General features: G+C 38.8%; 2 protein-coding genes across 2 annotated transcripts; one reads left to right on the forward strand and one right to left on the reverse strand.

The window, feature by feature from the left end:
- The first annotated feature begins 9,050 nt into the window (after window positions 1-9,050).
- LOC129092120 (high-affinity choline transporter 1-like) lies at window positions 9,051-20,822 on the forward strand. Its single transcript, XM_054599923.1, has 8 exons — window positions 9,051-9,311; window positions 10,054-10,167; window positions 12,358-12,513; window positions 13,660-13,808; window positions 15,436-15,579; window positions 16,544-16,697; window positions 17,227-17,444; window positions 17,590-20,822. Exons 1-8 carry the CDS (start codon window positions 9,128-9,130, stop codon window positions 18,139-18,141), a joined length of 1,671 nt encoding a protein of 556 aa, XP_054455898.1. The 5' UTR covers window positions 9,051-9,127; the 3' UTR covers window positions 18,142-20,822.
- A 743-nt stretch (window positions 20,823-21,565) lies between these two features.
- On the reverse strand, window positions 21,566-25,421 carry LOC129092416 (cytochrome c oxidase assembly protein COX20, mitochondrial). Its single transcript, XM_054600361.1, has 4 exons — window positions 25,262-25,421; window positions 23,788-23,902; window positions 23,057-23,120; window positions 21,566-22,396 (listed from the first exon to the last, which is right to left on the reverse strand). The coding sequence occupies exons 1-4, from the start codon at window positions 25,292-25,294 to the stop codon at window positions 22,252-22,254; spliced, it is 357 nt and encodes a 118-aa protein (XP_054456336.1). The 5' UTR covers window positions 25,295-25,421; the 3' UTR covers window positions 21,566-22,251.
- Between the last annotated feature and the right edge of the window lie 301 nt (window positions 25,422-25,722).

A 25,722-nucleotide genomic window follows, 5' to 3' on the forward strand; every position in this document is an offset into this window, starting at 1 on the left:
AAGGGGCCACACTGCAGCTATTTATGTGTTCAGCTGTTCAGACTAGCATTGAGTGTTGCTCAGCTGATGTTGCGGATGCAGTTAGTTGTAATGAAGACCAACTCAGTCTAGTTTCAGTCAAAACAAAGAGAGAAAAATAAATACTGAACAGTTGTTTGTGATCTTTATCAAAGATCATTTTTGTATGTATTTTTGTCTTGAACAAAGAACAAAGAGTCCAGTTAATCGCCTACTCAGTTATTTTCACCCATGACTGCTGAAGTGTAAAATATGACCCTTTTAGTCTGGTAGCACCTTTTTCAATTTTTCAAATTTTGCACCATGTTATTTTTATTCAAAACATTGATAGTCTTGCCGACTGACACAAGGAACTGTTTATGTTCAACAACGTACCAGGTCATGTACAAATAGATAGAATAAATAAATAAATCATCCCAAATTTTGTTGTGAATAGCCAAGAGCAGCTATCAGTCAACAAAAAAACGGCTAAATACACTACCTCTGACTGAGCTTTGAGGAGATAACACAGGAGTGCTGTATTCAGACATACATTTGGCAACACTGTGAAACATACCGAGTGTACAAATGGGCATCAGGGCAGCGACTTATTCTGCAGGGGTTGTTTGAGTGCTAATATTTTCTGCACTGTAAAATTTAAGCTTTTGGTTGCAGATTGACTTTAAAGCAGCAGTACTCAGTGTTTTGGCCACTAGGGGGCAGATAAATGTAAAAGCAAGCTAACGGACGTACAGCCCTGACATATTATCATATTACAAAGCTACTATGGTGAACCTGTTAGCAAACAGATGGTTATTTATATATATGATACATTTTAATTGAGGTTTGTGTCCACTTGACAAACGTTTATCCAATACTCACCCTCCTTTTGCTCTGGTTTGGTCTCCACCAACAATTTCTGGATTTTTAGCTCCTAAATGGTCCTCTTTCTTCACCATCAAGTCACTAGTTGTGTCTGTTTCATGTTTGTTGCCGGTCATGGAGCGCACAGTGGGTGTACTGTGCTTGTTTAATGAATACAGCTGCCAGTTGCTGCTGCAAAGGGATTGATGAGAGCAATTATACTGAACCATACAGTAAGTCTGCCATAATAACTAAACTATGAGCTAAAAGTGGCTAAAAAGAGCTGGTGAGAATTCTAAACAGTTGATATCAGCACTGCTATATGATGGATATTAATATCCAAAAATACAGATTATTGCGAGTTTAATATTACTTTAAACAGGATAGAGAGTTTTAAATATCCATATCTGTTGAAGCCTATTTCTCCATCGCCCTCAAAAAACAAAAAAATAACATAAATAGTTCAGGTTCTTAGGTGTCTCCTGTTCAAAAGCCCCATTCGTTTTATCCTCTTTTAACTTTCCAAAAATACATTAATCATTATCTTACCTGCAATAAATGATGTCAGCTTTCATCCATGAGTAACCCCCTCAGTTTTCTTGTTTTGAAAGACTTCTTGAAATGATTTCAAATTAGTGTTGAATCCTGTTCAAACATCTCAATTCCCACTTAGAGAGTGAGAGACAACTTGTCCGTCTGAATATTGATGTTTCAGTCCTGGTTTGTGCGTGTTTGCGTCAGGTGTTCTTGGAAGCTATTTATTGCTGAACTGAGCGTCCTTATCTCCACAGAGCTCAGCTGGCTGCTTTGAATGAGGCCTGGATGTGCTGAATATTCTCCATTTGTTTCACTGAATCACCCTGTGTGTTCATGGTAATGCATGGGGCAAATATTTGCATCAACATGCATCAACACTCACCCATGACTGCGGTTTAATTTTTATAGCTGTGCTGGCACCAAATACAAGTCATATAATCATTATAAGACAATAGTGAAGCAATACAGAAGTTGCATCACCAAAAGACCAGCTCAATGTAGGCCCATATCCATCTCTCTCACGCATAATGCAAACTTTTCAGAATAAAATGGTATATTTATATTTCTAAAATCAACTTTCCAAATGTTTTATGAGGAAGGAAATTAATTTGATGCATTTGTTAGATCTAAAAAACACACACAGGGTGTTTTGGTGGTGGAGACATTGAATGCAAATATAACTTTTGTTTGTGTACAAGAAAACTCCACAGAGCACCTTTAAATGTCATTTAATCCAGACCTGAAATATTTCTCACACTAGCATGTGAAGAGGACACAAACAGATGCGTCCTCTTCCCAAAAAGGAAGGGAAACCATTTCTAACTGCCTGTGCCAGTGGGAAACTTGGTTTGTAATCTAAAGTACTTTGTAATCTGAAGAATGTGAGGCGTCCCACTGGTTACTCCCACAAGTAGTGAAGGTGTTGGCTACAGTGTTTGACAAGTGAATGGCTGATCACCGTTTCCTGTGGTGTGCTCAGTTAAAGAATAATAAAGATGAAGCCACAGTCTGCCCCACAGGCTGAATATATCACCGGAGGGGTAATAAATTCACAGCTGTTTGCGGTGTTGACAGTGTCGTTCAGTCACATGAGTGTTTCATGGCCACTGGCACGCGAGGAGCATCCTCATAAACAACGAAAGACAAACATACAGTAGCCAGCTATATACAGTATTCAGTATCTGCAAATATACAACCAGCAATGAATCGTTATGAATGACGGCTAGGACCACATGAATGAAGGGATCCAGAGCACTAATATAGCAGCAAACAACTATTTGCTATGTAAGAATATATGTAGGTGGGTAAAACCTGAGCTGAGAGACCGATCTCTTATGTAGCAGCTACAGCTGGTTATGGCATGAAGACTGACATTGGCGTCATGGAAGCAGAGCCGTCACCCTCCAGGTTCCCCTCGGGTGAACACTGTAAGCTCTTTCAGCACTTTTGCAACATTAGTGCTTTTGGCTCATGTTAAGAGCGGTTAAGAGGCAATAAAAACGCTTCCAGTCCTGTATATTACAGTTTTCACTTAGGGTTGAGCTAGAAAAGAGATTGTTTAAATATATTGGTTTTTTTTCATACAAGACATCCTCTGAGACAGTGACACTTTGATCACATTTTTACCTTCAAACCCTAATTTTAGATGAAATATCTTTAAACATTTAAACTTAAAACTATGCACTCTTATCCTGGTGAAAAAGCTCTATAACGACATGTAAACCATCAAATGACAGAAAATATATTATTATATACGATGGCGGTTGAATGCACACATTGTCAGGGATTTTAGACAAATGTATCTACCAAGTTAATATAATGTAAAATGTTTTATTTGAACCCGTTCTGAAGTATTTTTATTTTACATTAAGCTTCCCTTTAAGCCATGAATAAAAATAAAACATCAAAGAAGGATACATGAAAAAATGTATTTCCAGTTTCCCAGACTGGCTATGTATCTGTGAACAATACATCAAGGGATTTGACTTTCTGATAACTAATATTGAATGAAAGACGAACAGAAGTCTAATGTGTGTGCGGAATCCTGGTTTAGTGACGATGAATAATAAATGTAAAAATCAAAACCAAAACTGTATAAGTGCTCTGACCGGCCTAATGCTGCGGTGGATAAATTGTGCAGGCATCCGTGGCTGCTCGCTCTGTCGGCCACTCAGAGGTCCTCTGACATGTAGAAACACGTTAAAGCGTTGTGTTTCTGCATCGTTGTTCGCTTGCTGAGCTGTAGTGGAACTTTAAAGGTGCAAGATCCGAGATTTGGAGCATTTCGATTGCATCTCAACGGTTCTCAACATGTCGACAGTGAACCAGCTGCTTATAGCTGCCAGAGCTAACAGTGTTTACCCTGAGAGGAAACCTGATGATGGGATGCTATGCTGCAGCTATGACGCTGTCGGTCAGGATGGCATTAACAGCTGTACAGTGCAGAGCGACGAGCGTGAGAAAGCTAGTGGGGCAAGCTCAAATGCACTAAAAGCATGAGCAGCATGTGAATAAGCACTATGTCTTTACACAGATAATAGCTGTTTGTTCTATATTAATGTTCAGAATATTAAATACAGCTATTTTAAAATATGGTGAGCCCCTTCGACTCTTTTCAGCCTGTCTTTACAGATGATGTGTTCAGACCTTGTTACAGTTGGCTTGTGACCAGCAGGGTGCTCAGAGATACTGTGGCCCAGGGATGATCAAAGATATCTTTACTATTCCTGAGGGGCAATTTGTTTTATAGCCACACACATAAAAATCAAACGAAAAATGTCCAATGAAGACATAAAAATTTAGTTTTGAGTTATTTAAAATGCCAATGGCAGCAGGGACTGGTACATTCTTATACAGGCCTTATAATTATATTTTCCAGGTGCATATTTTTATCTCAAGTTACAGTTACAACATGTTTACATGTGTCCAGAAAGCAAAGTCTGCCCTGATTGGTCAGCTAACTCGCTCTGTTGTGATTTATCAACGTTTCACATTTCAAAAAACTCAATTCAAAAAACCCAAACTAGCCAGAAGGAGTTTTACGTCACTTCCGTAACATTGTGACCTCATAAAATTACGGAAGTATGGCCCTGCATCTTGAACTCCATGGACAGAGGGTAACCAAGATCGGCAAGGATCAACTGGGCCTTCTTCAAAAGCCTGACCTTGTACAGAGGAGGAAGGTCATTCACAGTTGTGCCTGCAATGTTGCTGCACACTTTAACAATACCCTGCAGTTAGTTTCTGTTTGTGAGGGTAAGTAACCCATAGCAACTGACTGAAGGAAAACGTGAGGATTCATTCAATGAAGCATCAATAAAACCTTTTCATTGAGGTATTCTCAACATTTAACCTTCATAGTTTATGATAAAAATACATGTGCTAAAGATTTTACAGACCATCCACAAGAAGCCAGATGGTCAGCTTGACATCAATTACAGTGCCAAGATATCTGTACTACTGCACAACCTCAACAGCCTGATAATTAATCATCACAGGAGAGACTCTTCCTAAATTAATTACTTGGAAACTTTATATTTTGGCACAGGTACAATCATGGAATCCTTCCAAAGACAAGGAACCTTATGGAGTTTGATTGCCAAAGTGAAAATAAAAAAGAATATATCTACCAGGTGTTTTTGAGAATGCAAACTCCAATGCCGTCAAGGCCGGGACTTTTATTTTCTTTTACATCACGGAAAAGTATCGAGAGCAGCATTTTTTTTAAAAAGTGACTGCTCCTTTCTAAAATCATGGACATTACACTGATAATAAAACAGCTCATTAGAGAGGTCAAGGGTAGGCTTGCCATTATGGGAAATTAGTCACTGCATCCTTATCACAGACTTCATACCCTCCCACTCACAGTACTGAGCATGTTCTCTATGTGTCCTTCTAGCTACACCAAGCTTAAGTTCCTTTTTAGCTAGTTCCTGTAGTTCCTTGAACCAAGTTACATCCCCTTTGTTGCTCGACAGCAGGAGGATCTCGCCGCCATACTGGAGAGGCTCCCAGTACTTAGAGAGCACCCTCAAAAAGTGGAAAAAGCCTTTTTAAACTGAGGTGGGTCATTGATGCAACTGTTACATGCAGAAGTCAAACAGGTAAAAAAAACACAACACATTGCACAACTGCTGCAGCATGTCACCATTACAGGCACCAGCAGTCTCCCCTTTGCTTTGCATCATGGGAAAAAACAGCATGATGCCAGCGGTTGTGCGGTCTCGATAACCAGCCGACAAAATGAATCCTGCAGTTTCTTTGTTTATGCTCATCTTATGTTCATGTTTCTTATGTTAGCCGATATATTTTTTTTAAACCCAGGGCCTATTCTATTCACTAAAACCCCACGGTCATCAATAACACCATTTTTCCCCCCTTATGTATAGCTTGCCTTCTGTGTTTATAGTTTGCTGTACTGTTGACACAGTATATTTATCTGCAGTTGGATTGGCAGCCCTTTCACTGGGGTGGGGGAGGTCACATTAGTTCCTCCATACTTTGACAAAAATAGAAGCCCTTGTACATTGAAATGTAAACAATGTTTTTAAGTTAGTGGGCAAACAATACTGTCTGAGTATGAATGGGGTTTTTGAGAGGTAGTAGAAATGCATCAACACATAAAAGATTATTAAACTAACCCTTCATGGTTTTCACTTGACAGTGGTGAGAGCTGTTAAGTAGTTAAATAGCAGACATGTCTACCACGTTGACAAAGATGATAATTTAGTAATGTCAATGGGAGACAATGGAAGACAAAAGGACATATTATTATTATTATTCTTTCCACTCCACTCATGTATTTCCAAATGTCCTCTCATAGTCACATACTTATTGTAGCCCTTCCATTTCTGTCTTATCTTTTGCAAACCTTTTTTCTCAGTGTGTAGGCTTATGGGTTTTTTTTTTTTATCTTTGCTTCTTCTTATATAACCATGTTGGTGGTTTTTAAAAGAGATTTATGAGTCCAAGTTCTCCCAAAGCAACCCCAATGTTTAAGTTAAAATATAGTTTTATTGCTTTGACAAAAATTAGAACATTTGTTATCAGCTTTTTCAAAAACTCTCAACCACACTACATTAGTGTTCGGAGTTTGTCCCCATTGGACTTGGTAACAGGTGTCCCTCCCTATAGCCTATAAATGGAGGGACACTGTAACTTACCCGTCTCTATCTGCTGATTGAAACCATTACATGCTGTTGAAAGCTCCAGAAAAAGGCAGTAAATGCTCCTCAAGTTCGGACAGTTTAAGGCATATTGTTATATTGTACATGATTATAACTTCCTTGTAAAATGAAATAATCCACTGATAAAACAATCTCTGTTGTAGAAACAATTTTGAAGAGCACTAGCTGTCAGCACTAACCCTGGTGAAAAATACATTGTGTTTCTACTGAGTGCTTCACAATAAAAGCCCCTTTGTGCTTTCTCACAGGTTTCCATGGATCTGAGTTGCGCCTACTGCTGTGGGCCTGCTTGACACCCACTGTTACTATTAATAATAATATCAGTCATATTTCTATTAGTATTGCAACTACTACCTCTGAGATCTACAGGGACACCCACTGGTAGGAAATAACCATATGGTAAAGCCAATTTCTGTATACCTCTGTGAATTAATGTGTATTTTCTCATTTTATAAAGAACTTAAATTCATAATGAACATAACAGTTTCAAGTTCAATTGTAGATAAAACATTAATAAATACAGGCCCATTAAGGCCCATAATCATTTATACATACACATTCTGGTCTGAATCAACTGCATGTAAGGTTTATAGCCTCCATAACCTCAGTGATTATTATATTATGGGTTAAAATAACTGAATTTAGCTGTGAGGCTATTTTGTGTACTGGTTTTGGACTTGGCTTTGAATACATGCGGTGATGAACATGTAGTGTGATATCATGAATCATTCTTACCAACTGAAATTGCATCACTTTATAGTTAATTATTATCTGTGTTATCTTGGGGTGTGAATAACTTCTTCATACATTATTTTATGGTCAGATACTATTAGCTCCCAGGTTTCAGAAGCTTACAGTACTATTTACACCCGGGTGAATATAACATGGCAGAGACAAGCACACAGGTGTCTGTAGCCAACAATGCTATTTTTACAAATTAGATATTGTACGTGTATATGAAGCCTACTGTAGGCTATGTATATTTTGGGCAGAAAGCTTTTCTGCTAGCTTATCATTGCTAAATTAGGTAGCATATTCAACTTGGCCACGTGCAAATAGAAACCCTGTTAGCTCATTCATCCTGTTAACTGTTGTATGTCGTATAACAGACATAATGTTCCTACTAAAGCGTCCACAAAAGAAAGAAAAAAGAGGCATGTCGTACATAAAGCGCTGTCCAATTAAGGTAAACATTGCTGTATATAATGTTAAGTAAATACAAATATATACACATGTAAATATAAACAATTGACATTGACTTGATATATATCAATATATAGCCCAGCCCTACAACCACTTGAGAGTTTTAAAAATAACAAAATACATGGGCCTATGTTTTTACATGGCCTATTATTCTAAAGTTCAGAATGTGCTTTGTTCTTGTTGATTTATAACAAGGTAGGAACTCTCAACAATTGAAACAATGAAAACAATATTATTTAACAAGCTGTTTTTTTTAATGGTCAAAAACAGATTCAAAAAATTCAGTAAACTTCTCCTCCTTAACTCATTTAATTTGCGTAATATTTGTTTGACATTAATTGATGTCATGAGGGATGAGGGAGGACTTACCTACCTTGACGTCATCATGGTTTATATTAACATGGGAATTTGTGTATTTGGTTTACTGACTGGACTCATTATGGGTGGATATAGCCTATTCGTGTAACATTTTATCTTTGGTTATTTGATGCAGATATAACGCTTTGTATGCATATTAATAGTTTTACATGGGTTTCTGGCAAGGTGAATGATTTAAGGGTGTTTTCTTAATGAGCTGGGCTGGGTTTAAGCTGTGATTGTGGCTGGAAAATGGAAATCTGATCTGGCAAAACTGACTTTTAACAAAAAAAAAAATGTATATCACAACCAACACTAGCATCAACTGATACAAGCTTTCATAAAATATGTATTTTTACAAGTGGCATAAATAGAAACAGTATGGCCTGGATTGCAAAACTATGACTAAAACGTGAGTAACAGTCACAAGATCTCTCCTCTTTCAGATAGAAAGTGACTAGTGCATGGCCTGAGTGTGAGTATGATGAAAGGCATTGGCTTTGTTACAATCTAACAAAAAAAAAAAAAAAAAAAAAAAAAAAAAAAAAGCACTGGCCCGAAATGTCCCTCCTTTCTCTGCCCTAGATTTGATAAACGCTTGTCAACATATGCAAAGGGCAAACCCGCATACACAAACAGAGGCTGTGCAGAAATGTGTCTGGCCCTCATACCCACACAAACACACACATAGATGGAGTATTTTCTTTATATATACACACACACACACACACACACACACACACACATACACATACATATATATATATATAACAGTTATATAGATTATATGAGGGTGTAATGCATGTGTTTCACCTTGACGGGTCTCTGCTGCGGATGTGTAGTTCCAGCCTCTTCCACTAAAGCCCTCAGAGCATTTCCTCCCTCTCTCTCTGTGACTGTGTGGCAGCAGGGAGGGATGTGTTGTCTCATTCAGGCAGCCCGGCAGACGCACGGTCCTCCAGTCGGAAACGCGCAGCCTCACCATGGCCCTCAACATACCCGGCGTGGCCGTCATGATGTTCTTCTACCTGCTGGTCCTGGGCATCGGCATCTGGGCTTCATTCAAGTCCAAAAGGGAAGCCAAGAAGGGCCATGGGGATAAGACCGAGATGGCACTGTTGGGCAACCGGGGCATCAACCTGGTTGTCGGCATCTTCACCATGACAGGCGAGTAACTGCGGCAGGAAGTCATGTTGCCCTTTATGCGCTCTCTGTGGAGATGATGACTGTGTGGCATTGTTGCTACAATGTCACAGGCTTCAATGGTTTACAATGTAATGTTTTTTTTTTTGTATCGTTTTGAATTTGGTATTTGTTTAAAAAAAGAAGAAATCAATCAGTCGGTTTTTTTTTTGAAAATGTACAGCTCCATTCTTTTTTTTTTTTTTTTTTTTTTTTTTTTTTTTATACGCATTTTATGAATCCTTTGGCTCTGTAATAACGGATGGTAGAACAATAGAGACGGGGTTTAAAACAGGAAGTTAACGTGGTTTAACATGAACTGACTGCATTCAAAGGACAGGAGGAAATGAATCAGTATTCCATTTTCCTCTATACTCATATGAGCCATGTCCACATCATGGTGTGATAATGACTCTCAGACCCAAATCACTTGTTTCAGCTAACAAAAGCTTACAGCACATGGATGATTTAAAGTAATTGGTCATTAAATTTACAGCACAAACCTATACAAATTTAATCTCTTATTAAAGTTGCAGTAGACAGGCTGGTTACTACACCTTAAGTCCTGAAAGGTGATATTTTTCATCTTGCACAAGATGAGAAATATCACCTTACATCCAGTAAGGGGCTTAGTATGTTCTCAGGTTACAAGCATGATTGAGTTTGACACAAGCAGCAGCTAACCCTATTGCCTCTGCCCGCATGTGAATATGTTTTCTGTGAACAGCTACGTGGGTTGGAGGTGGATTCATCGTGGGCACAGCAGAGGCAGTCTACAACCCCTCCATGGGCCTGATCTGGGCCGTGATGCCTATCGCTGCGACCATGTGTTTCATCATTGGTGAGGTTTCACTTTTAGGAACAGTGTCGGGTAGTGCTGAGCACTCTAGTGTCACTGGTTTCATTTTGTACAGCCACGTTGATGAGCCCCATGAAGCTGTAATGCTCATTACACACCTCACTGGAAGGTTAAAAGAAAAGGACTTTGATATTCTTGGATCTTTATCACAGGCAAGACAAAAATGTGAAGGTTTTTTTTACTGACTTTAGATTGTCCTTATTAGGAAAAATCACAGCATCTGCCCTTGTTAAAAATAATTAAAGGTCCATTGTGTTGGATTTAGTGGCATCTAGCGGTGAGGATGCAGTTTACAACCAAGCTGAAAAAAATCTTTTGATGAGAAATGAAGCCAACGTGCAGGTGTCAAAAGCTGCAATTCATAAAATGGCCACGTAAGACTGGCTCAGCCATTCCCCTTAGACCTCCATGTTAAAATGTCCAACTTTACAGCAGAAATAAACATTTTTAAAACCCAGGTACAAAAATAGGTTTTGGTCTCTATAGCTAATATTCATGACAACTGTACGGTGGTGTATTTATATTCAACTCATCCGTTTGAATTACGTTAAGGCTTAAAGTTAAGCATATTTGAGAGCATGAATGCCATTTGTGACTGGTGGGTGCTGTCTCATCGTTGCTAGCTGCTATCTTCCTACTCTGCTGCATCATCCCGGTCCAGTGTTAGTCTGTTTCCTCACTGCCAAGATGGCGACTGCCGGAGCCACTGACTTTGAGCTTTGCAGTGGCTCTTCAGAAACCTATGGGTGACGTCACGGTGACTGCGTCCTTCATTTATATAGTCTCAGTTTGTAATCAACTGAATGCCCATCCACTCATCCCACAATCGTGGTAACTCCGCGGTGTCTTTCAGGACCTTCTCTTCACCTACTTTAGGAGAAATTCAATTCAGACGTCGGCTCACATTACCACAGTTTCACTAGCGCGTCGTAGAACTACGTAGGCCTTCGGGTAACGTAAAAAACGCAAAGAGATCTCTGAAAGCCGGTGTTTGGTTTGTGCATTCTAGGAAAAGTGGACTCCCTGTGTAGATCAGCGGGGCTCATTCTTAGTTTCAAGCGATAATACACTTGTGAAAACATAGTTATGAATATTATATAAAAAAATTGCCGTTAGATCTCCTAAAATCCTACACACTGGAACTTTAAAAAAAACATATTTTTGCGTTTTCCTGCCACATGACCTCTTGTGATTGTCAGGCTCTGCTTAGTGTTAGACTTTTCATTTCACTTAAGGTACGGCTGAGGCTAACTGGATCCATTGTTCACATAGATACTGTATCAGAAATGAATGTGTGCCTGTAACCTTTTGTTTGTATTATATGAAAGCATTATAGCATCAAGGCACTCTTATCTTTGTAGTTTAATTGCTATTGCCACTTAAGTAACTGTGTATGGATTCTCTTTATCTGGAAACTAGTGAAAGGCCTCCTGGGAAATATGGGAAATCACTTACTAAAGTAGAAGTAAGGCAGGTTAAGAGAAATTGGTTTTAGTACAGTACAGTAAATGACATGATGAATTTCCTGAAATGCATCACAAAGTACAGTGTACAGTAACAACACTTGATGATGGATTATTTTTGTTGAAAACATTAAGGTTGTGTGGTATCTTTTGATCAATGGAAACACAGCTTCCCTTATGTCTGGCGATTAGCAGAGAAAAAGCAGCATTCCTCTTCCACATGAAAGTCACATGAGGAAAGAAAGATTTATCCTCTTAAACCCTGATGAATGTACGCTGAAGTCAATGTGGATACACATAACAGTGACACACTTGTTTTGTCTCCCTGTTATCTCATATTGTATATGTTTGACTAAAAGCCAGGTGTTTTTGTGCGTTATGAAATAACATATTCATATTAAGAGAAAAAAAAAAGTAATTTCACACAGAAAGTCATATATTTACTGAATCATCATTTAGCCGGTCATTTACCACCTACCTCGATCACATGACAAGATGCATCAGCATGTTAGTGGTAAACCACTTCTGCATAACAGTTTCCTGTTCAAAAGGGTGAAACTTAGGATTAGTAGAAAACAAGAAACATATTGTTTTGCCAAAAGTTGGAAATCTGGTCAGTTCAACTAATTCATTTTTTAATATTCATCTAATACGTTCAGCCAATAAATCTAAACCTTTCTATTTCTTTGTTGTTTTTTTTATCTTTGAGGTGGCCTGTTCTTCGCCGAGCCGATGAGAAACAATAAATATGTGACCATGATGGATCCTTTCCAGATCAAATATGGAAAAGTACCGACGGCTGCTCTGTCTATGGCTTCGCTCATATCAGAGATTATGTGGGTAACAGGAACACTCATAGGATTAGGTAAGACTGCCTCTATGTGTGGGTGTGATGCATTTGATACTTGTGTGTTGACCCTGGCAGCGGAGCAGCTGTTGATCGCAGCTCTTTGCTGAGGTGTTGAGTGAAACACAAGCCTTTATCTAATTGTATGGCTGGTCTGAAATAACTCCATCAAAGGAGCAAGAAATTAAATCACACCAGTAACCACAGGAGTGGTTGGTCTGAGATAGTGTTGTGGTAATGCAATAAAATATTCAAATACTGAGATAAGGATTATACCATTAACTAGATTTGAGCTCTTCTCTGATAACTTCCCTCACATTTAAGGTACCTTTGACAGAAACATCTGTTCTTGTTAAGTGTTTATGTAAAAAATAATATGCTGATGAATTGCTAGTAAATATTTAAAACCATCTAACATCACATCATTAATTATTATTCAAGGATCATTTACATCTTGCTTCTGCTGCCCTCTCTTCTGTTGTACTTTGATGTTTTTTACTGTGGTTATGATGGTTGTAGCAGGCCTAAATAAAGTCATAAATTATAACATCAGCAATTTCTTTCATCTTGACATAAAGTAAGTAAATGGCTAAACAATGTTCTGTTCCAAGAAACCAAGTCGTGCATTCATCATATCAAGTGAATTGATAAAGAAACCACACCAACTACTTGAGGGTGTGCAACTGCTGAAAAAGCACTGGTTCAATGCAAACCTGCCCCTTTCAAACTATTTAACTACTGATTAGATAACCAAATTCTGTCTCGCCCATCCTACAAAACCCTATGGAGTACAAGAATGATTTCATGTTTACACTCAACCTCAAACAGTATAGTAAGCAAGTGTTAAGTGCTTTATTTCTATCCAAATACGGAAGGAAGTCTTCAAGTGTTTCTTCTTCGTCATTCTAACTTCCTTTGACCTAAATTACTTTAACATTCTGAAGAAATTGTATAGATTAGAAAGTGATATCTCACTATAATCTTATTGTGAAAAGTAAGTGTCGGGGACAAGTCAAGGTTAGCGAAACATTGAGAGCTTTGGTGTTTTAGTTTAACATGGCTGCAATGGTTGAGATAAGGGCTTCACATCCTCGTTTCTTAAATGTGTAAATGAGTGTGTATGCAAAGTGGTTGCAAAAACACTTAAGTGTGTGCATTTAACAGGTGTAACCATGAGTGTGATCCTGAATTTGTCCTACACTGTGAGCATCTGGATTTCGGCTGCTGTGGCCATCACCTACACCCTGATGGGAGGTCTCTACTCTGTGGCCTACACGGATGTCATACAGCTCATTCTCATTTTTATCAGCTTGGTGAGTTATCGCTATACTGTATATAACCTGGCCGGACTATAGATCATGTTGGGGTTTTTTTTTTTTTAAACCCTGGAGCAATACCCGGGAGGTGTTTACCAAAATATGGTATAGAGACTGAAAAAAGGATAAAACAGTTAGTCTGGCTCCGTTTAAAGTTCAAAAATAGGCCTACCCGGCCTTCTAAAACTCAGTAATTGACATGTTGTTTCTCGCAACATCAATTTGTGGTTTTAGGTGGAGTTACGCGCTGGAACTATTTCTTCACGAACAATATCCACCCGCTCAGTACATCTGTGTCTCTACTCATTGCCTGACATCTTGATGTGCCTGCTGTTTTTCACATTTTTATGTGTGTACAGTACACAAGACACATGTCAATTAGTGAGTGTTAGAGGTCTTGGTAGGTGTACTTTTGAGCTTTGGAAAGAGCCACGCTAGCTTTTTTCACCCGCTTTTTCTGTTTATGTTAAGCTAGGTCAAATGCCCCATATTTAAAGCTTGGCTATGTAACTTTTGATGGTTCAAATAATGCAATTCTTTATGGCAGATGCCATTCGAACCCACGTTTCAGTAGCCAACAATACTATTTGCACCGGGGCGGAATAGCCAATGTGGCTATTTATACCCGGGTGTATATGACACGGCAGAGACAAGCACCAAGGTGTCCGATGCCAACAACGCAGACACTGAATATGTTTATGTTGCCTACTGAAGGCTATGTACATTGTACATTGTTTGGTTGCCTAAACCTAACCAAGAAGTTTTGTTGCCTAAACCAACCCGAGAAGTTTTGTTGCCTAAACCTAACCAATAGGTTTTATTGCCTACACCTAACCAAGTAGTTTGTTGCCTTTACCTAACCAAGTTGCTTTTTGCCATAACCTAACCAAGTGGTTTTGTTGCCTAAACCTAACCAAGAAGTTCTGTTGCCTAAGCCTAACTAAGAAGTTTTGTTGCTTTAAGCAACAAAGAAGTTTTGTTGCCTACACCTAACCAAGTAGTTTATTTGCCCTAACCTAACGAAGACAGTCTCAATTTAACGCACAGACATGAGACTTTAATTATTAATCTTCTCATCTAACTCTGGGCAAGAAAGCAAAAAGCGTATTTCCTAAAATGTTTTACTTTTCTTTTATAGATTTATGTAAGCAGCTTTAGCCTTTTCATATAATAGTTAATTTTGTTTACAATTAACTAGCAGGTTGAATGCAGGTTTCACTCATTTTACACAATCTTATTTGGGAGTAACTCTCTTAGCCATTGTGCCCTGATGATGTCCATATAAAGTCTTAGATGGTGGCTCAGTGGTTAGCACTGTCCAGTCCAAAAAAAACACCAGTCACGTGAACGCTGTCTGTCTATATGTGTTGAGGCTAAAAGAGAAGCTGTACAGGTACCTCACCTCGGCATAACCCACCCCTGTGTCCCTCAACAGTAACAGCAGATACAGTAAATGTATAGATTCAAAATCTTAAATGCAACTATATGGTGAACTGAGAGAAGAATAAAATGAATATGTTGCTTTTATGATGAACTTTGAACTAACATTCTTCTTTTGTTGGCTGTCTGAAGGGTTTTTATTGTACTTAAGTTTGCTAAAGGTCGTCTCTTTTTTTATATTTAGTGGATGTGTGTTCCCTTCGCTATGATGGGCCCCGCTGTGGTGGACATCTCTGAGACAGCCTACAACTCCACCTTCCTCGCTCCATGGGTCGGCACTCTGGAGGCAGACAGAGCCTGGAGGTGGATAGATAACTTTCTACTTCTGGTAAGACTGGAAGGGTTCTCAAGAAAGATTGGATGTTTGTTAAAGGTGACGCTTATTTAAGGTGAAGTTTGTTCAAGGATGCCAACAAAGATGTCCTCTGGTTCACTGTTTTATTAAATCGTGGGCAGCATATCAAGTTTCAGGGTTGACTGGAGAGGATCCAAACATGCTTTTTCAAAGATTATATCAGCCTTCTCTCAAAAGACCGTTATCTGTCTTACGCAATGAAGTGGACTGCACTGCAGGTGTTACACAAACATTTTCCTTAGGTTTCATTTTTCCAATACAACCTGCAGAGATGTGAATTCCTCCACTGGAAGCGGTTGGGACTTTTACAGCTAGCTTAAATTTTCATAACCAAGTTGCGGCTGAGATTAGCTGATTATCATGACACCGTGTAAAGAGGTCTTGCTAAATCTGTTAATAAGCTTGTGTGAAGGAGACTGAAGGACTTTAACTCCCAGCAGTCCTGAGAGCTCTTCAAGAGGTGGAGGTTTTTTAAGGTAGGGGATGATTGAGCGGCTCCAGCTCTGCTTTCTGTCCCTCACAGGGTCACAGAGTTGATCATTTGTTCTGCCAAAAGATTTTTTTTTCTAAATCTGAAGTCTTACGTTTCATGTTTTTTTGGGGGGGGATTTTCCTGAATCCTCAAACGCTCTTCTGTTCATCTTCATCAAACAATATTTTGTCCGATGTTTCCCCGAAGCGATTAAGTTCTCTAATCCAAACAAAGATGGCGGCCAGAAGGGACCTATCTCTTAATTCATTTGCATGATATAAGAACTATACAAACATTATTCTCAAATTATTAAAAATAACACTTATATCGGTAAGGACACGTGATAATGAACCTTTAGGTTTGGTGATATATTTATTTTCTTTACCAACAGAAAAAAACGTTTGCTGCTGCTATGATCCAATATATGACTCGCCTCCTGTTTTGTTTGTCCTCCATCTCTTCAAGGGTTTGGGGAACTTGGGTCTTCAGAACTTCCACCAGAGGACGCTGTCAGCGGCCTCCTCGTCTACAGCCAAGATCACCTGCTTCGCTGCTGCGTTCATCGTTCCCACACTAGGCATCCCTCCCATTCTCCTCGGTGCAGTGGCTGCATCAACAAGTACGGGTTTTAATCTTATTTGAATTTTATTTGAATTTTTATTTGAATTTTTATTTGAATTTTTTACTAAGTTGCTGTTGTATGGTTTGTTATTATAATAATAAATAACAATTCAGAAAAATGTATGTATTTATGTGTAAAATTTTGTTTTACATGCTAATAAAGCAATATTTTTTTTAAATATTATTTTTCAGCCAATAGCAAAAGCCCAGGTATTGGGGCTGAAAAAGTCAGATTGGTGCATCGCTATATGAAACATACCGTGCAGGATGTAAGGTTTTAGAATCACATCTTGCTAAAGGGTATTAAAGCAAATCTTAAACTTAATCTCAATCAAAAACAATAGAATTAGATTCATGAAAGTAGAGAAAATATTTAGTGTCTCAGTTGCACTTCCTCGTTGTCACTGAGGCTTATAAGATTTGAAATTTTGATAAAAGCAAATAAAAAACATCGAAGAGAATTCAACTTGAAATGAATTCAAATTTCTGTTCGTTTCTCTATCTCACCTGTTCTTCATGTTCCTCAGACTGGAACATGACCTCTTACGGTTCTCCGTCTCCGTATGACCGTGGGGAGACGGGACTCATCCTGCCCATCGTGCTGCAGCACCTCACCCCGACCTACATCTCCATCATCGGTATTGGGGCGGTGGCCGCCGCTGTGATGTCGTCCACCGACTCCGCCTTGCTGTCTGCGGCCTCCATCTTCACGGCCAACATCTATAGGAACATCATTAGGCCACAGGTGAGGAAGAGGAGGAGATTAATATTCATCCACTAAGACATCCTTATACTCTTTCACATTAAGGGAAGAGCATTTAAACGGTATTGATTCAACCTCCTACTTGTTTTTCTCAACATGAGCCATTTGTTTGTTTCCTCTCCTCCAGGCATCAGAGACAGAGATCCAGTGGGTGATCCGGATCTCGGTGGTGGTGGTGGGCCTGGCCGGTACGTCTCTCACCTTCCTGGACAACAGCGTCCTAATGATCTGGATGCTCCGGTCCGACCTCACCTACACCCTCATGCTGCCACAGCTCGTCTGCGTCCTCTTCTTCAACATCTCCAATGCTTACGGGGCCGTCCTGGGCTGCGTGGTGGGCATGCTGCTGCGGGTGTTGTGCGGGGAGCCGCTGATTGGGCTGCCACCTATTCTCAAATTCCCAGGATGCATTCTGGTAAATGGCGTCTACATCCAGCGCTCCCCGATCAGGACCATTTGCATGCTGTCTGCCTTGGGGTCCATCTTGTTGTTCTCCTACCTGTCGTCTCTACTCTTCAACAAAGGCCTGATTCCGGAGCGATGGGATGTTTTTGATGTAAAGGCTAAGTACTCGATACAATCACAAGGTGATGGCGTATCCGAATCCAAGGAGGAGAAATCGAAAGAACCAAATGAGAACAATGAAGTATGTGAACCTATGCTAGAATCAACATGTTAAGTAAGAACGCTCATTTAAGTACATTTTTTACATTATACATCAGTAAGGACTGGTTTATTAACAACTGTTTGCAATGTGTAACGACATAATTTTAACAGTACAATATATTTTGATTTTTTTGTATACTTTTATATACAACATAAACGGGAAAAAAAACATCACACCTATGCTCTTTGTTTTTATAAGAGCTACGTTTTTATTTTTCATTGATGGATTAATAGACAATACACCCCTGGGCACAAACATGTAAAACACCCCTCACTACCTGACCAGGAATGAAATGTGCATAGTTGTTTCACTGCTTTATGAGCAACGTTTTGCAGATTAGCCATAAGCGCTGCTGTTGATTGAACTTTAATTTCGTAATATGCAGAAGAAGAAGGATTGTTTAAGCCACTCCCAAACTCCCACATATTACACACAATGATATCAGTGCACACAATTTAATAGGAAACCTTTTAAGGAAACCTGCCGTGAAGGCTCTAATCTTCTTAAAGCAGAGCTGCGCGGCTGTCAAACATACAAACTTTGATGTAGGCTTATTGTACCCTTGGTTTGCACTGTGACGCTCTATTAGGTTAGAACAGTATAATAACCAAAATACAATGAAATATCAGATGAGGTCTGGTTTTGGCCGGCACTCAATATTTAACTGAGAAAAAAAAAAAACATGAATAAGACATCACAGCATTTGAATGAGCTCTTTGAACTTCCAAAGACAAATATTAATAAAAGTCACTTAATGCAGAGGCTCACTGACCCCTTTCGGGCCCCGGGCTTGAGCCCGCGAGGCTCACGAGATAATCCCTCAATGATTTAAAAGGTAATTTTATATTTGAACCCACAAAATTCTTCTACTGGTATAAGTCCTTATTTTACAGCAGGCTTTGGCATTTTCAAAACAATGGCTTTCCACAGAAAAGTAATGTTAATATTGAAACCCAGGCGTGACCATGGGGTTAACACTGCCGACATACCGCACCACTACTGAGCGAATACAGAGGAAAACCAGCAGGGCTGCTTAAACAACCGAATAAGGCCGACGGATTTAATTGCGATTTAGTCTGGGCTGGAAGCAAAGGGGCTTCAGTGACATAACGTTCCTAATATAATCAGTTCATTTTAAACATTTTAAACCTTATTTTCTTTACACGTGCACTTTATGGTTTTATAGTCTTGAAACATTATTTCAGGTCTATTGTCAGGCTGTGGTCAATGTGCCGCACTTGAAACACAACACCTATAATGTGGCATGTCTTTTTTACACCACCATTGATGTTTTAAACATTGTAAGGACAGAAAAGTTACTTAAAAAAATCAACCAAACGTCTTAAATATCAAAGGGAAGTTCTTGTATTTGAAAGCGAGCAAGAAGCAATAGCCAACCAAATCAAGAAATAAAGCCAATTACAGTGATTCACAGGGGACTACTTTCTTTTAAAAAGCTTGTGCTCCCATCCCCGATCCGTGTCATTCTTTTCAAAAGTCTGCCTCTCCCAAATCTCGACAAAAATTTTAAAAAATATTTCTGATCGATGAGACGTAAGTTAAATAAATACTGGACATTTCCTTTAAGCACATGGAAAATATTTGAGGTGTGCTGACACTATCCCCCCCCAACAAAGGCACCCATTCTTCACTACTGACTGCTGGCATAATTAAGCATTAATAGGTTAATATTAAAGTAATTAATACAATATGTTTTAGAAATATCAAAATCTGTATGGACATATAAAACGTTGTGGAATTAAAGGATTTACATGTTGAAGTCCACACGACTTAATCTGAATCCACGCGTGTCCTGTAGGTTAATGATGACACACAAAAATAACCACCCTCTGCTTCATAACTCAACATGGGAGTGTGTGGCATGTCCGGGCTGTGACAGATGTCCGTACATGTCTCTCCCTCCTTTCCTCCCCCCACTGATGTCCGTGACAATCTAAGTCAGGTGACAATATATCAGCGTGGTATTATCTGAGGTGGCATCTCGCTCTCGACTTGTCTGTGTGCCAACAGCTCTAGTGGAACAATCCTCCCAAAGGACACAGGAACACAGACTAGAGATAAAGGTCTTCTATAATAAGACTGCACAAGTGCTGCTGTCAAAAGGACGGGGCCTCGGCTCCTTTGTTTTGATGGTGATGAGGTTCAGGAGGAGGAATTTAAGTACCAGGGTGGTGAAAGGATGGTGTGTCAGATTAGTACTGCATAAATATATTGATGTTCTTTTATTTGTGTTGTCTGGATTTTGAGGGTAGAGCTATAGTGTTTCATTATGGTTTAAATATTAATTCAGAAGATTTGAAACTCCCAACATGAAGCCTTGAAATGTTTTGGCAAAAGATTTGGCAAATGATTTCGGAATGTGTCCGCATCAGTAATGAATGTAAAGAATGATCTGAGTACTTTCCAATTTAAACTTTGCACAGGACATTACAGTTATAAAATGCAAAGATTCTGACTAGAAATGTTTTCTTTCGAACTGTATAAGCTTTTATCATCCTGGAAATCTGCTCTCTGAAAGTGAGATGAATAAAGACAAGTGTGTAGAATTTTACTTTGAGCCATAAAAAACTGGTTGTTAAAGAGGACAAACTATTAATAGAAGCTTGAGGAGTGGAACTATTTGGCTTCTGCCACCAGTAAAAACACATCATTAAAGTTGACTTTTGTTTTTGTCCTTGTCTAAACGTACACCTTCATGTAAATTGCTTGATTTCATCTGCAACATTTCAATTTCTTCAGTAGAATTCTTAAAAACGATTTACACTCACTGGTAGACATGATGCAGGACTTGGTTTGTGATGACGCAATGGAAAAATTAGAGGCTGGATGTAGCGACACCTGCTGGTCGTCTGGTGGTACAACAGTGCACCAAACCAGGTTTAAGTGGTAGACCTTTTTTAGTAATATCAGTTAATAGTCATGGATCTTAAACACTACATCCAAGTATTTAAAAGGAAGTCACAAAGTTTAATCTACAGTGTTCAAACACAGCTGAAAGCAGAATAACAGTACCGTGTACATGATTCACTTTGAGGGTTTTACGCTGCAAATGTATTAGCCCAGACATGTTGTTAAAAATATCAGAGAATCATTCTAAACACTTTGATGTGCCTTTGTCACGGTTTCCTACCTGGATGGAGGGTCATGCTGAAGGGAACAGTGAGTCAGCTGCTCTGCGGCCTTCTTTAGTGGATAGAACGGTCTGCTGATTGTCATCGTTCAGCTCTGCTCTGTCCTCTAAAGCAGGACCGGACATGTTCAGTGAGGCAGCAACTAATGAGCGTTTTCACAGCTCATCTTCTGCTTTCTGCTTTTGATGAACTGGTGTCTATTTCTCATCTAGAAAACATAGAAACACAACATTCAACTAAGAAGACCCTTCTTTGATTTTTTTATTTAAGTCCGACCAGCAGCTTGAAACAGCATGAAATATAGTTTCTATCTCACTGAAGCAAACACATTTTCAAAATTTCTAAAAAGCTAGTCATTTAATTTCAGACGTACTAATTTATTGGGTGAGGACGTTTAGAAGGCAGAGATACCTGTTCTAAGGAAAAATGCAGATTTAACAATAACTTGCAATTTCAGCAGCTCTGATGAAACATCACAGACTACACAAACTCATTATTACATCAGTATATAATTTATTTTCAACAAATTCAGCTTTTAAATACTAACAGAAAACAAAAATCAAGGTTTGATGTGAATTTAAGATTTCAGACAGAAGACAGGAGTCAGTGAATTCACAGCATGTCAATGATCACAGGGGGTTGAGGGGGAGTGAGAATTTAACTGGTACATTTACGAGGTGAACGGAGGGGTGGAACGACATTTAGAAAATATTAAATTTAAACGTTTTTTATGTTGTTTAAGGATCAGTGTACACTATAAGCGCAGCTTGCTTCTCAATCAAAAAATCCATATGTAGGGGTCTCAAGTTCTCAGACAAACACACAAAACACATAAAGTACTGGAATTTTAGTTCCTTCCATCATTTGTGCAATCGAAGTCAGTCTTTTTGAGATACATTAAGTCTTTATAGGACACCGACAGTCCTCTCTAATTCTCCCAGAGGAGGGGGAGGTATTTCAGAGCTGGAGGTCATGAGGGCCCTGATGGTGTCTCTGCTCCGGGCTTGTTTGCTGGGTCTAGAACAGTCCCCGAATACACGACCTTGTTCTTGATGCCGTCCTGGACCATCCTCTGCTGCACACGGAACCTGGCATTGTTTATCCTGCAGTAAAACCTGGAGGAGGAGGCACAGAACGGGTTCCGTTACAAACAGAAGTAACTAGAGAGGAGACGCTTATAGTTATGATCCCTGAATAATCCCTTTGTTATACTGCTATAGGCCCTGACTGCTGGGAGACTTCCCATGATGCACTGAGCTCCTCTCTCCTCCTCACTCTGTACGCATTTTTCCTATTAATGCATGTTACTAAGGCAACGTCTTTTCTCTCCTGTAGTTTTGTGCTTTCTCGGCTCTCTCCGTTTGTTGACTTCTGCAGGTATTTCTGCCTCCAGAGTGATAAAGTCTGGATCTATGGCGTACTGATGGCCGCCCTACCAGAACCTCCTTCTGCTCAAGGTTTCTGCCTGTTAATAGGGAGTTTTTCCTTGAAACTTTTGCCAAGTGCTAGCTTATGGTGGGAATTGTTGGGTGCTTGTAAATATTTATGACCTTTGCTTTATGAGAAGTGTCCTGAGATAACCTTTGCAATGTTGTGTTGCTGTATAAATATATGTAATTGAATTGAATAGAGAGGAAACTGCAGTAAGAACTGAGCTCATGTCTCATGATTTCCTTTTGTGGTAGCTATGTGAAAATGCACACGAGCGTTGTTCTGATCAGAGAGTGAAAGACAGAAGAGCAAAGGATGAAGTGTCATTCAACATAAAGACCTACCAGGACCCGAGTGTAGTGAGCATAAAGCCTGCAAATCCCACGTCAAAAGACCTCTTCACCCGACCTGCAGGAAAACAGGACAGACTGCTGCTCAGAGTTCAAGAGTTGTTATGTTTTTAGTGTTCCGCTTTTTCCCCTATACTGTATATTCAAGAGCATGCTTTTTCAGTTTGAAGGGCATGACTAACTGATTTCACAGTCAGATTTTATCTAAATAAAGAAAGGAAAAAAAGCTGAATACTAAAAACAGCATCAATGAGTCTTGCTCTCAAATTGAAAGACAACAGTCTTAAAATAAAGACGAGGAAGAAAGCTCCATATTTAGTCCCCCAAAAATAGATTTGCACAAGTTTGTATTTCTCAAAAGGGACTTGTGAACATTAAAGTAAATTTTCTGAAATAGAGAGCTATACAAAAGTTTGAACATACCGAGAGTTTTTGTACAGCAATATTATGTTAAAAACCTTTATCTGACAGTCTTTGAGATGTACACCTTTTCTTTATGGTAAATTAATAAAAACAAAACTCTGTTAAATTAATTTAAGCTCATAATTCAAATCCAGATAAAACAAACAGATTGTCATCAAGCAGGAAGTGTTTATCAGCATTTTAATAGGATATTTGATCAGGTCTCATATTTAAATTGTAGCAAGTTTCAAAGCAAAACAATAGATGAGCAAAGAAAATAGACACACACACAGAAACACACTTCAGACTCATACGAGACTCACTTGTGGCCAGAAAGTGAAGCAGCCCAGCAGCTATCGAGCCCCCAGCTCCATGCAGGATGGCTTCTCTGGCACACGGAGTGTTCTGGATATCCAGAATCCCCAACAGCCTGAAGCCCTAAATGACAGACAGGAAAGAAAAGAGACAAAAGTTGACCTTAAATGTGACTTATTGTCATATACAGTACCAGTCAAAAGTTTGTTCACACCTTTTCATTCAACTACTTTGAAGAATCTAAAATATAAAACATATTCTGGTTTGTTGAGCATTTGTTTGTTTATCACATAATTCCATATGTGTTCCTTCATAGTTTGGATGTCTTCAATATTAATCTACAATGTAGAAAAAAATAAAAATAAAATTGAGATCTACAGTGATTTCATACTTAGGTTATTGGAGTTGAATGTGCAATTGTTTCCAATACTATGCTCTGTATCAACAGGAATTTGAACATAAAGAAAAACCATTGAATGAGAAGGTGTGTCCAAACTTTTGACTGGTCTGTATGTTGACCAAAGTACCCATTTTTGTCTGTTTTCCATAAAGTATATGAGCTGTACCTAATTACATTAACATATAATATAACCCTATTTAATAATCTACTGTTATTTTCTTAATTTATGTACTTTATTTGAATATTCTTTCTATTTCTTCTGCCCTGTGCCATATGTCACCACACTATTTAGAATATTCTAGACGGAGATACAAAAAAAAGACATAAATATATGGTCTTATACAGTACCAGTCAAAAGTTTGGACACACCTTCTCATTAAACTACTTTGAAGAATCTAAAATATAAAACATATTCTGGTTTGTTGAGCATTTGTTTAGTTACCACATAATTCCATATGTGATCCTTCATAGTTTGGATGTCTTCAATATTAATCTACAATGTAGAAAAAAATAAAAAATAAAGAACAACCATTGAATGAGAAGGTGTGTCCAACAGTTTGAAAATGGCTGTCCACCAACGACCATCCAACCTGACAGAACTGATAAGGAAGAATGGCAGAGGATCCCCAAATCCAGGTGTGAGACACTTTCATCATTCCCAAGAAGACTCATGGCTGTACTAGCTCAAAAGGGTGCTTCTACTCAATACTGAGCAAAGGGTCTGAATACTTATGACCATGTGACTGGTACTGTATGTATATATATATACTGTATATTATCTGTGTGCTTGTGATCTGTGAGTATCAACAACTCAGACACACACACACACACATCTGTGTTATTACATTTAACATGAGAACATCCTGTGATTGCATGCAACTGTTTGCAGCTTTTGGGTATTAGATTAACATGACAGCTAGAATAAGGTTAGGTCAACCTGCCTCAGCATGAGTAATTGTGAGATCTTCACAAATCAAGTGACCAGTTTATCAAGGTGGTGCAGTGTGGTTGACCTTAAACACGCCTCTTCCATGTTAAACACCTCCTAACAGCCTCACATTAAAGGTAAAGGAGACACTAACCTTTGTCTTCCCCTCCGACTCTTCCTCCGCCATCGTCCCTCAGTGTTTGTGTATACTCTATTTATCTCAGGAAACCCCGTCATGCAAAGATCATTTTCATAACCACATTGCCTCCGCGCATGCGCAGTACCTACCTACCGAACGGGTCCATCCGCTCTAAATAGCCGAGTAGAAACAAGCAAACGGCTGATGTTCAGTTCCGGTGTAACGTTGAACGCTGTTGGTTAAATGGTGATGTGTATAATGTTCCTTGTTAACAAAACTGAATGTATGTTTTTTTCTCCAAACTGCAAATCCTGCAAAATAAGTATGTCTATTTTATATTCAGTAATGTTTTATACTTAATAATACACCAAATAATAAAATACCCAGCATAATATATATATATATATATATACATAAATGTGTTCCTTCATAGTTTGGATGTCTTCAATATTAATCTACAATGTAGAAAAAAATAA

Source organism: Anoplopoma fimbria, chromosome 6 (genome assembly GCF_027596085.1).
Source record: "Anoplopoma fimbria isolate UVic2021 breed Golden Eagle Sablefish chromosome 6, Afim_UVic_2022, whole genome shotgun sequence".
Taxonomy (NCBI): domain Eukaryota; kingdom Metazoa; phylum Chordata; class Actinopteri; order Perciformes; family Anoplopomatidae; genus Anoplopoma; species Anoplopoma fimbria.